Source organism: Podarcis liolepis, assembly GCF_965112155.1.
Source record: "Podarcis liolepis genome assembly, chromosome: 2".
Lineage (NCBI taxonomy): Eukaryota > Metazoa > Chordata > Lepidosauria > Squamata > Lacertidae > Podarcis > Podarcis liolepis.
The window spans coordinates 104,171,735-104,184,334 of record NC_139555.1 but is presented as its reverse complement, the minus strand read 5'-3'; the positions used below and the strand labels follow the sequence as shown (position 1 = coordinate 104,184,334).

General features: G+C 42.8%; 1 protein-coding gene across 4 annotated transcripts in view; it reads left to right on the top strand.

Annotated features, from left to right (window-relative positions):
• PXK (PX domain containing serine/threonine kinase like) overlaps positions 1 to 12,531 on the top strand; it is a 46,034-nt gene extending 33,503 nt beyond the window's left edge. Inside the window, exons 11-18 of one of the 4 annotated variants that reach the window (XM_083492385.1) lie at positions 254 to 371; positions 498 to 576; positions 1,312 to 1,360; positions 1,577 to 1,654; positions 1,901 to 1,987; positions 2,190 to 2,259; positions 5,164 to 5,226; positions 11,435 to 12,531. In XM_083492385.1, coding sequence (XP_083348511.1) covers positions 254 to 371; positions 498 to 576; positions 1,312 to 1,360; positions 1,577 to 1,654; positions 1,901 to 1,987; positions 2,190 to 2,259; positions 5,164 to 5,226; positions 11,435 to 11,640 — 750 coding nt within the window. In that variant the 3' untranslated portion in view covers positions 11,641 to 12,531. Of the gene's footprint in view, positions 1 to 253; positions 372 to 497; positions 577 to 1,311; positions 1,361 to 1,576; positions 1,655 to 1,900; positions 1,988 to 2,189; positions 2,260 to 5,163; positions 5,227 to 11,431 lie in introns of all 4 variants that reach the window. The other 3 variants (XM_083492386.1, XM_083492387.1, XM_083492384.1) reach the window with 3 other exon arrangements.
• The last annotated feature ends 69 nt before the right edge of the window (positions 12,532 to 12,600 follow it).

Genomic DNA, 12,600 nt, shown 5'->3' with positions numbered 1-12,600 from the left:
CCATGCCTGCTCAGAAGCAAGTCCTGTTGAGTACAATGGGACAGATTCCCAGGTAAGTGTGTATAGAAATATAGCCTTAATTCATGTAATTCATGCTTGCTGTTGGCTGTTATTCATTTTGCAGCAAGTACACACAGGAAGTAAACATTTGTTACATGTGCAGGATCGCTGATGCCAATGGAGAGTAGGGTTCACGTGATAATCACATCGATATTTTAAGCAAGCTGTCTCTCCCTCCCATTTCTTTTCGCAGACATTAGAAAGTGTTGATGTGCATTGCTTTGGTCACTTACTGTACGAAATGACCTACGGGAGACCCCCAGACTCTGTTCCAGTGGACAGCTTCCCCCCTGCACCATCCACATCTGTAGGTGAGTGAAATGCTCCAAGCAACATTTCAGCCTAGTTCAGGCGGAAACTCGGATTGTTTGCATTTCTTTCATGAACTTCTACAATTCTCACCTTCAACTTAGCTTCTGTATTTCTCACCCCTTCAGTAACTGTACTGGAATCCATTATTTCTCCCGAAGCCATGAAGAACGGCATGCCTACAGTCTCCCGGCTCCTACAAATGCCGTAAGTCCCTATCTGTTCACTCTGTACAGGCTAGTCACTCCTAACTGGCTTCAAGTGACTCACTTGGTCATGGAACCACATGTTTGAACATCCGCTGTATAGTTTTGAAAGTTGCTTCTTTTCGCTGTGCATTCGGATGCCGTCACCACATTTTGTGTGGTGGTTCCTGGGATCACAGAGCAGGTTTTTGTCTATCTGGATACAGTTGGACGCCTTTTTGAGTCAAGGAAGTGGTGGATTGAACCTTTTGAAATGGCACTGGTTTGCACCACTATTTTAAAAACTGCACTATTTTTTCCCCATTTCTTAGAATTTCTGAGCAACACTGGGTAGGAGGCTGCTGTCGCCTATATCGCAGCTAAGGCTGGCTCCTTGGAATTGCAGTCTCGTGGTTTAGTCATTGCACGGCAAGCTATTTTTGCAAAGCAGGTCCTTACCTAGTTATACTAGTTTCCACTAAGCTGCTAGAGACCTGAGTTGAAAGGAGCTGCTTCGCCCATTCTACCTTGCCATATAGAGCTTAATTAATTGTCAAATAATTCTGTGTACATTGCGGCAGCCTTTGGCTATGTGCAATAAAACTGACTGAGACTGAGACTGAGACTGATATGGAGCTTAATCCAATTAGCTGCAGTTCCTATTAGTCCAAGTGCAAAATTAAAAAAACAACAACCCAGCAGTTAGGTAAGGTGGCTGGCTTTTGAATGTGCATCATCTGTTTGTTTTTTATTTCAGGTTATTCAGTGATGTCCTTTTAACAAATTCAGAAAAAACACAGTTTAAGGTACAGTTGAATTACATTGATGGCAATTTGCTTTTAATAGTATATTTTATCTAGCCGTCCCTTCCCAACTTTTCAGTCCTTGACACATTGCTACCTCCCCCTGGCCCCCACTCCCCCTAAGCCCAACAGACTTTTAGAGAATATCTGCATGAATGCCATGTTATAAATATTAGTCTCTGTCACCAAGCTGTGGACCTTTTTCTTTTCGCTTATCAGATCCCCACTAAGTTAAAAGAAGCATTGAAGATTGCCAAAGAATGCATAGAGAAAAGACTAGTAGAAGAACAGAAACAGGTAAGTTTTGAACCTCTTTCCATTAGTGCTGATGGTTTCTCAGACAAATACTGCTAATTATTATTATTATTATTATTATTTATTATTAATTATTATTGGTAAATATTTTTATAATTATTTCATTTTATAATGTATATAAAGCAGAGAGAACTATTACAACAACATCTAATGGGGAAATGGTTTTTGAATTGGTAAACATTTGTAATCTGCTTTGCCCCCTAAGTCCTTTTCTTCTTTTGTTAAAAGATTCATCAGCACAGAAGACTGACGAGAGCCCAATCTCATTATGGTTCAGAGGAAGAGAAAAAAAAGAGGAAGATCTTAGCACGAAAAGTAAGCAGCACTGGAATCTAAGATTAATAATAATAGTTTTCTCGGAATGGGAAAATAGTGTATATGCGATCATCCCATTTCAAACTGTATATAATGCGTGTGAAATGCTGCAGGCCTGTTTGGAACTAGGAAAAAGAGTTGCGAAACGGCAGTCGGCTAACCACTTGTGAACTGTTGAATCTCTTCCTTTTTGTGCCTGCAGAAGTCTAAACGCTCGTCCTTTGAGAGTGGAGAGGAACAAACGATGAAATACAGCAACTCTAACAATTCAGGTAACTAACTGCACCAGGGGTCAGCAAACATTTTCAGCAGGGGGCCGGTCCACTGTCCCTCAGACCTTGTGGGGGGCCAGACTACATTTTGAAAAATAAAAATAAAAAATGAACGAATTCCTATGCCCCACAAATAACCCAGAGATGCATTTTAGAAGACATCTGAAGGCAGCCCTGCTTAGGGAAGCTTTTAATGTTTAACAGACTATTGTATTTTAATATTTTGTTGGAAGCCGCCCAGAGTGGCTGGGGAAACCCAGCTAGATGGGCGGGTATAAATAATAAATTATTATTATTATTACTCATGTAAAAACATCAGGCAGGCCCCACAAATAACCCAGAGATGCATTTTAAATAAAAGGACACATTCTACTCATGTAAAAACACGCTGATTCCTGACCGTCTGTGGGCCGGATTTAGAAGGTGATTGGGCCGGATCTGGCCCCCGGGCCTTAGTTTGCCTACCCATGAATTACACCAAGATGGGAGCCTTGTTGTGACATATGAGGCACCGGGGAAAGATTTTTTCCTGCAGAGTCTAATGAAGTGTGTGTACAATGCTAACAGTGCCATTGCTGCAAGGTTGTCAGACCTTGAGCTGTGAGCTAGGGTGACTTTTTCTGGGATAGTGACTTGCAATTCTCAGGATAATAATAATAATAATAATAATAATAATAATAATAATAATAATTTATTATTTATACCCCGCCCATTTGGCTGGGTTTCCCCAGCCACTCTGGGCGGCTTCCAAAAGAATATTAAAATACTGTGATACATCAAACATTAAAAGCTTCCCTAAACAGGGCTGCCTTCAGATGTCTTCTAAAAGTCTGGTAGTTGTTATTCTCTTTGACATCTGGTGGGAGGGCGTTCCACAGGGAGGGCGCCACTACCGAGAAGGCCCTCTGCCTGGTTCCCTGTAGCTTGGCCTCTCGCAGTGAGGGAACCGCCAGAAGGCCCTCGGTGCTGGACCTCAGTGTCCGGGTAGAACGATGGAGGTGGAGACGCTCCTTCAGGTATACTGGACCGAGGCCGTTTAGGGCTTTAAAGGTCAGCACCAACACTTTGAATTGTACTCGGAAACGTACTGGGATCTCCTTGTTAAGCCATTTTCCATATGTGCACAAGGATTGGCACACACTTGTGTTGGCACACCCTTGCCCTGGCTGTGGCAGCTCTTTGTGGCAGCAGCCGTTTGCTTATGGTGAGCCTGACTGAGACCAGAAGCTGGAAAATGCACATCATCTCAGTGTGAATTCAACAATATTTCCCTTCTGCTTCTAGCAATTGATTCACCAGGAAGGGAAGGGAAGCTGCCTCCATGAGAAGGGCGATAGGCCCTTGATACACATTCCAAGCAGAGCATTTTTATTTTTTTAAAAGAGAGAGATGTGTTTATTAAGTTTTCAAACACAGCACATCCAAACGAGACTATAGAACGACTATATAGAGCATGGTATTCCCCTTAGAATAAAATTAATAGAAGGTTCTGCATACTTCTGCAGACCTCGTAATAAAATATATTCCACCAATGGAGATTTTGGAAGCGTCGCTTATCAATAAGGTAGCCTTGCTACATAGAGAGATGTGTGTTGCTGCGCAGCACTTAGTGACCCAAATTAGATTGTGCACAGAGGATACATGAAGAAACCCATTGGGGTTTGTTGCTTTAAAACAGGCAAGCCTGAAATTGAGCAATGGGAAGATGTGGATTTGATCCGAGCAGTGTCTGGGAGGTAGACCGTGCTCCCCAGTGGGGTGTTAAATGAAATTGGCCTTGTGTTGTCTTCCCAGTGCGTGGAAAAGAAGCAGGGGTTTGATCAGACAATAGGCCTGTGGAACAAGAGTTAAATACACACAGACACACTCTGATTTGATCTGATCTGATTTGATCCATGGCCACTGCTGCCTGCTGCAGTTCTCTCTCTAAAAAACAAACCCAGCACTGGGAGACATTTTGTCCAACTCCCACAAATCCCCTAGTTTGACCCTCAAGGATTTAGTAATTCATTACTTCCCAGAACTTTTTCATGGTGTTCAGCTTTGTTCATGACCAGGTGCCAAGAACATCCGCTGACCTGGCAAAACCCACCTGCAAATCCCCTTGTGTTTAGCTAAGAGTACAGTTGGTAAAGTTTCTCGCTGGAATTTTAATTCCCCTCCAGGCAAGTTTGCACTAGTGAGATCAGTGCTCCGAAGGATAGAATTAGTCTCTCTGAAGCAGACAGAGTAGTGAAATTTGTGCAGGGTTTGCCCTTCTCTGCTGCAAACTGCATAGCGTGACCCACCACAGAACACCCTGGCCTTGTTTGCATCCCACCCACTCATATTCTGCCTGGTTCCTCAGCTTAGCTACAGGGCCAAGCTGTATCATGTTAAATGCTTCTTTGCATTCAGTGTGGCTTATTTAAAACAAAAACAAAACAAAATAGCTGCCAGTGCGGGTCTTTGTTTAAAAGTCAGGACTGTGACAAGTCAGGAGAAGTTTAATTCTTTTGCTTCCCGACAAGAAAAGACTGCCCCACTCCCCACCCTTGCCTGCTATTTTGTTTTGGAAGGAAAACTCTCATTGGCGCTAATAGAAGCTTTCCTCCTGATACTAATAGTAGTTTGAGGGGAGGTGGGATTTTCACATGGACTGTGGCAGAGAATGAAATAGTTAGATTACCCTTCCCTTCCTGCTGTGGTTCTGATCTGGATTGTCTCCCACTAAATCTGCTGTTTTGGTTTTTTAAAAACCAGTCACATTAAATGCACCTCCACATTTAACGTATAATGTGCAGTTGGCCCAGTCCCCTCCCTGTGTATGTAGGTTTGCTGCTTATTTCAGCAAGCCTCATTTTAAGCAGTGAAAAGGATTTTGAAACTGCACCTTTTTAGCAACTCTGGATGTTTCTTATTCAGCAGGCTCTGGGGCGAGTTCACCTCTGACATCACCTTCTTCCCCTGTTCCACCTTGTACTGCAGGTGAGTTAAAGAGTCGACACGCTGCCTGCCCATCTCTCTCTTGGGTTTTGTCGTCAAGCAGAAGAATGACTAATTTTGCTCTTTATGAGACAGGAAATAATACCACTTGCCTTAAAATGCGTCTTGATAGCTTTTTGATTCTGCCTTGTCACCATAGAAGAGAGTTCAGATTTTGTGTTTCTTCTTTGAATCTGGCAAACTGTTTTCAGCCTTCTTGTTTTATCAACATAAACCTGAATTACTTGATGACGCCGTGCTTCATAGTTTGCACTTCCTTTAAGCCTGCCTGCCTGCCTGGCCCCTTTGCTGATGCTAAATCTAAGCTATTCCTAGCCCATTGAGATGACTTCATTTAAGCACCGAAGCAGAATAGTCTGTATAAGATATATTCATATGTTCAGGTTAATACCTCCTTGTTTTCCAGTGTGGTGGGTTCTTCTGTCTGCCTTCTTCACTGTGCTTTTCCTTCCTGTTTGTTAGTTCAAGTTTTCCTCTATCCAGTCTTAGGATTTTTGCAGGCTTCAGTCAAAGCCCCCTAAGTGGGTTTCTTTCACATGGAAGGGGCAGGAAGGGAAATCAGAGAACTCTTTTGTGCTGTCTCTAAACTACTTGGGTCCACCATACGTTTGGGCTCTTTGGGTGTTTGCCAGTGCTGCACGACCAACCGTCTCACTACATGTCTATGTGTCACCCCCTTGGACCTTTTAACAGTTTGAAAAAGTGCTTGCTCCACTTTCAGATGACATACGCATTTCTAGGCATCCAGAGTTGTGCTTTTTCTTAATAGAATAATACAAATTGGCATTAAAAAAAGCCCTGATTGAGCAGCTGATAACTCAACAGTGTACTTGTGATGGATGAAACAGCCACGTGAGTGGTTTAAACTGTGTGTTTTCCACTGGAACAACTTCCACCAGAGGACACAATAAATGCATATTGTGTGTGTGTGTGTGTGTGTGTGTGTGTGTGTGTGTGTGGTGGGTGGCAGCTCAGAAGCGAAATGACTTAAAGGATTTCCTTCCTCCTGGTTGGATACATTATTCCTTAATTGATTTAGGTAGCGGCAGGTGTTGATCGTCACACAAACCTCTGTGGTTCTAGGCCTTCGGTAGATTTAATTTGGGCACAGTTGCTTGCTTGTTTTGATATTTTGTCATGAGCTTACTAAATCCATATATAGTGGCTGAATTAACCTTGGAAGGCAGCGGATCATTTCAGGTCCGTTTTCTAGTGATGTCTTCCATACAAGACAAATGAGTTTTGAAAATGTATTTCGAGATTGCTGCTGCTTAGATTCTGGGGAAAGGATTGTGAATAAGATACCTTTTCTAAAGGGACCTACTATCCACAGTGCTTGACATATGGGAGTCCATAGTTCGATAGACCACATACACGCCTTGCAGAAGACTACAGGTTTGATCCTTAGCTCCTGCAGTTAAATATTCCTAGGTAACAGGACTGCAAGATGCCTTTTTCTAAGAGCTTGGAAAGCGTAGGCAATACAGGTTAGAGGAGTGAATCGTCTAGTGCTATAAAACGGCTCCAGTCTCTGAAGTCCTTCGAAAGTGAAAAATATTGAATGTTTTTGTATGTGGTGTGTGTACTACGATCTGGACGTTTTGTTATCTCTGGGCAATTCATTCTAGGTCGGTGGTTCCCAAACCTTCCCTCCCTGCCCATGGACCACGTGAAAATTGCTGAGGGTCTTGGTAGACCGCTTAATGATTTTTCTGCATGTTAAGTAATTGTAAGGCACTCTGTTAGATGCTATATGATATTTTTTTTCATTGAACCAATATTAAACTTCTTAATTATAGCCTTGCATTAATTTAGCTGCTAATCCTCTCTGCTCCTTTTAAGAGCTTCCTCCCAATATCACTTCTGGTCCACCTAACTCACCCTCTGGGTTGATCACTGGGTTCTAAGAGTGACAGAGGTTCACCGCTGCTTCTGCTGCTGTCACTCTTCACAGACAGGCCGCAAACCACCTAAATGAAGCTTGCAGACAGCACCGGTGGTCCATGGACCACAGTTTGGGAACCCCAGTTTAAAGCCATAGAAAAACATGTCAGCAGGCCAGTTTGTCTAACCATTGTGTTCATAACTGTATTTAATAACCGATGTCTGTATCTCCTTATTGTTGTTGAATAGCCCTCTTAACATCAAAATACTGACTGTTTGTGCTCTTTTTCCTATCTCTTTTCTTTCTCTCTCTCTCTCTCTCTTGCTCTTTCCTTTCCGCTGTCTTCAATAGAGCATGCGCCATTTTGAACGTGAATTCTTGGTAAAGTAATCTGATGTTGATGTTTAAAGATGTTTACCCAAAATGGAAAGCATTATTCACAAGTTATTGTGGTGAACTGTGCGTTAAAAACAAACCGAAACACGCTTTGCCATCTCTCTTCAGCTTTTAGCCATCTCTCTTCAGCTTTTAGCTGGATGATTGCTTTTTAAACATTTTTTTCTTTTTAATGTCCAAACCACAGTATCGATGTCTCTACGAAGACATTGATGAAAGGGCAAAGAGGTACTCTTCGCTGTCAGCAGTTAAGAAAAGAATATTTTCCTTTGCAGCCTTTCGAAATATGTAATACAGGGGGACACTCAAGGAATTGTAAGGGAAGGAGGCATGAAGGAAAATAAGAACTGGCCCCTGAAGGGGACACACACACACACACACACACACACACACACACACACACCACAAAATGACAAGCACAAGAGTGGGTGAATTGCAAGAGGCAGTCCAGTATATTTTGGTGCTAGCAGACACCCCCCCCAATTTATCCCCATGATGGTAAAAGTGTTACCTAGATTGAAATAAATTTGTGAGCCGATATAGTCAAGTAGGCAGGTGCAGTGCCTTGGCCAAGTTCAAATCACCGCTCAGCCATGAGACTCGCTAGTTGACCTTGGATCACTATCTACAGTTCCAGGAGAGATTGTAAGCAGTAATCAGTTGCCTTTCAATGGTAGCATGAATTATGTCAGGTGAGAGTGGGCTGCTCATGTTTCTGCAGCCAGCGAGCTGACCCTGAGCAGCCCCTTAGTGCTGTGGGGATATGCTATAGCGCAAGGATGGGGAATCTGGTCCTATAGAAGTTGTTGAGCAACAGTTCCCACCATCCCTTTCCATTGGCCAAGCTGGTTGAGGCTAGCAACATCTGGAGACCACAGATGTCCTCGCTGTCTTCCATAACAGCACATGATTTGTTGAGAAGGGCAAGAGTGGTGATACTCCACTAGTAGAGATCATTTCCTACCCGCCTGTCTTGTTCTTCCCAACCCCCACCCTGCCCGGAATGTGGTGGTGGGAGATGTTACACACAGAGATTTCTCTAGAGCTAAAATAGCTTAAGCGTGAACAGGGTTGAACCAAGCTGGCTTTATAGATGGAAAAAGACACAGTAGCCGTGGTTTTTTAGCTAGGTGCTGTTGGCTTCAGTTGGCTGCAATTACCGTATTTACTTGAATGTCATACACACCTTTTATGGCCAAATTACATTGCAAAAATTAGGGTGCACATTAGATTTGATGGTGCATTTACATTCGCCAGCAAATACTTTATTGGTTTCAAGGTTTTGAAAACTGAGGTGTGTGTTAGATTTGATGGCGCATTAGATTTGCGTATATGCGGTAATCTTTCATGCTGAAATGGTGGGGGGGGGATCTGCAAATTATTGGATGCAAACTAGAAAGATAAAGAACAGGTTCTTTTATCATCCTCTTTGATGCTACGGAGTGTGGCTAGTTTGCCCTTCCATTTTAGTCCTATAATTTATAAGGGGGCAAATTCTAATAAGCAATTAATGCTTTAGTTCAGGCATCCCCAAACTCCATATTTTTTGGGACTACAATTCCCATCATCCCTGACCACTGATCCTGTTAGCTAGGGATGATAGGAGTTGTAGTCCCAAAACGTCTGGAGGGCCAAGTTTGGGGATGCCTGCTTTAGTTAATAGATGTGGATTGAATTGGCTGAAGATTGCCGTTTCATCGAATAGTTGTTTGTTAAATCATAACAGTGTGTTGGGCAAATGCTTGATTTTAGGGAGTTTATTGGAACAGAAATTCTGCTGAACGTACCAGGCCTCTTAGCCAGGCTGTGCAGCTATCTCAGAAGCCAGAACAGCAAGAGGGATTGCTGCTTTCACTGCACAGCGATCCCTCTTGCTGTTCTGGCTTCTGAAATTCAGAATATTTTTCTTCTTGTTTTCCTCCTCCAAAAACTAGGTGCGTCTTGTGGTCTGGTGCATCTTATAGAGCGAAAAATACGGTAGTCTGCTCATATGAGTAGTGTGTAAAAGAACAAAGGAGGAAATTCTAGGAATTCCAAGTGGAGATTTTTCTGAGTGCTGGTTCGTATTGCCTGAGTAATGTAATTACTCTACATGGAGGAAAGCATTTCTGCTGTAGAAGTTGGGTGTATATGCTTTTGAGAGAGAATGGGGAGGGGAGTGGCCTTTGCACCTTCTTAAATGGATATTATGGGCGCTTTTGACACTGGTGCAGCAAGACCCCACTCAGAATTCCTTAGTGAAACAGAAGTCAAGAGTAAAGTCGGCAAAGAGAATTAGGAGTATTTAATTCTAACAGACACGCAAGCTGGAAGAAGAATGTTTGGATCACCCCGATCCATCCCCTATTTGCTATCTGAAAAGACAAATCAAGGCCAGAGAGTCTCTAACTGGAATTTTTTTTTCAAAATTACTTTCAGTGAAGCAACATAAGTACCCAGTGTAAAAGTCCAAGTCCTATTTCTAGTAACTGAGGGTGGTGACTTTGAATTCCTAAGTGTAGAAAGCTGCCTTTCATTGGACTGTTGGCATTTTCATCTGTCACTGTAATGGCAAGCAATGCGCCTTGGCACTTGCGCTCAGCATCCTTTTGCTTTTGATCTTTTGTTCCTAGCATCCTGCAACTAATTTTGCATTCTCAGTTGGTTCTTACGGTCGGTGCATTTTCACCTATATGTTTCTAGCTTTTTATACCTCCTTCTTTCACTTGGTTGGTTGAATGTTACTCGTCTTCGCAACCTGCTGTGTTTAGATGTCTCAGGGAGGGTTGAAAGACAAACCTGTATGTGCCTGTTTAGGATGCTGGTTTTTTTGTTTTTGTTAAATAAACTCCTTATGTATTTGCCGCTTGATCCTGCTCAGCTGGTAGCATGCTGCTGTTTCTCCCCATGTTCTTCCTTTGTCACCCCATCATGCATTTTTTGCCATGCTGTACATTTTCTTTCCTGCAGCCTTCTTCGGTTCTCTCTGAGCTTGCTCCCTCCCACCCCCTCCGCCAAAGCATTAAACTGATTATCAACTGAATCAAAGCATTTAGAAATATTGTTGCTGGAGAAAGTGTTTCAAAAGGATTTCTCTGTGAAGAATTTGAAGCCACATCCCTCGCTGCCATTAGCATGTCAAAGATGGTGCCTACATGTGGCTTCTCTGGTTTTCAGCTGGTGTGCCGTGAGATAGGGACTGTCAGGCTGGCTTTTGTCTCCTGAAAGGAGACAAAAGCCAGGATGAAAAAGCGATTGCACCTGGGAGAAGGGCCTTAATACAGTGCTGCTTCTCCATGTCTGCTGTCATAAGCGGCAGCTCTGCCAACATTTTAGGCAGGATTTGGGTTTGGGTGCTGTTGTGGTGCAAATGTACACAGGGTGTTGTACGACGTTGCCAGCAGCTGCGTTGGGTGTGGAAAGTTGATATTGGCTTGCAGGCTACCTCTGACCTGCTAAAGCCTTTCCACAACGTTTGGAAGGCCAATGTCTTGCTTTGCACAAGCTAAGCCAATGCTGTTTGGCTGCGTCCCACAAGCTACGGGACGTAGGCAATATATCACTGGTCTACAGCCCAGTTTTTATGCTTACGAACTGGACCTGGAATGATAATTATTTCCTCCTCCAGTTTGCTTGTCCACATGAACATGGATTGCAAGGACCATAAAACATCTTAAGTGTGACTTATTTGTCCTGCCTGCTCTTTTGATCTATTCTCCTCCTGTATGCCTGTCTTCTTGTCCATTTTTAAATTATTATTATTTAACCTGAAATCATCTTGGCTTTTTTGGTTTTTTTGCATGCTTTCCTACCGTACTCTTTTCTTTTGTACATTGGGCAGTTTTTGCAGATGTGTCATTTTATCCAGCAGTATCTTGCTTTCACGGGTTTCGGTTTCTGACTGTGTTATGTCTAATATCTTCCCAGCAGCAGGCGCCTCGACAATTCCTTCGCCGCCGCCGCCACCACCAGCAGCTCCCCCTCCTCCTCCTAATTTGGATGTGGCAACGCAGCCTGACCTGCGGCCTGTAAACAGCACAAGCCGGGGCGCCTTACTCAGCTCAATTCAGAATTTCCAGAAAGGAGGTCTGAAGAAAACAGAAACCTGTGACTACAGTGCTCCTAGAATCAGCTGAAACTGTTCATACCGACCCAGCTTGGGGTATTCCTTGTGTTCTAGGAACAAATCTTAAATAACTATTTGATATAGCCACTGCCTGGTGGCGTCATGTTTTACAGCTGCTTGTTTAGAGCCATTTCAAGCTCCTCCCCACCCCCCACCCCCCCTTAGCACAATCTCTTAACTGAGTAGCAGTACCGTGTCAAATTGCTTTGCCGTTTCGGGGGGGTGAAGTGCCGATTCTGGTTTAAAGGAACCCTCCTTCTTTTAGGGGGTGGGATCTTGTTTTTGGCTATGTTGTATTCCTTCTAATAGAATAAAAATAGCTCGACAACGGCAGTTCATTTTCCGAGACCTGCTTCTGAAAGTTTAAAACCCGGTACATCAAGATTTGATGCATTGAATTAGCTTTAATTATGCTAAACATTCACTCAGTCTGAAAGTTAACACTGGTGAGAGATTTAAGGCTTGGTCTCCCTTTCTTCTCTGCTCTGTAAAGTCCTGAGCACTACTCTTAATACTATTGAAAGACCTGTTAACCTAAGATGGCTCTGCTTTAAAAGAGGAGTAATTCAAGCAAGTAAGTTTTGTAATGAGCTTGCATTACACTTAAATGGGGAGTTGCAGGGCGTTTCCATCAAACCAAAATTTACAGCAATGTGAGATGTGTTGTTGAAGTGGGTGTTAACAAAAGAGCTCCATAATTTAATGTTAGTGAAAAGATGCCCTTCTTGATTTGCTCAAACTCTTAAATTGCACTTTAAAGGATTATCGCTAGATTTTTAAAGTCGAGTATACACCAGTGTTTGTTACTATGCAGAGTGTCATTGTGTATAAGATTTCATGTAACCTATTATATTATTCAGTCATATTTTTATTAAAATAAATGTTAATGGAATTTCAATAATGCTGGGAGGGGAACACACTTTAATGTTAATTACCACCTCTGTGGTGAAAAATGTGGATGTCTAGAAGC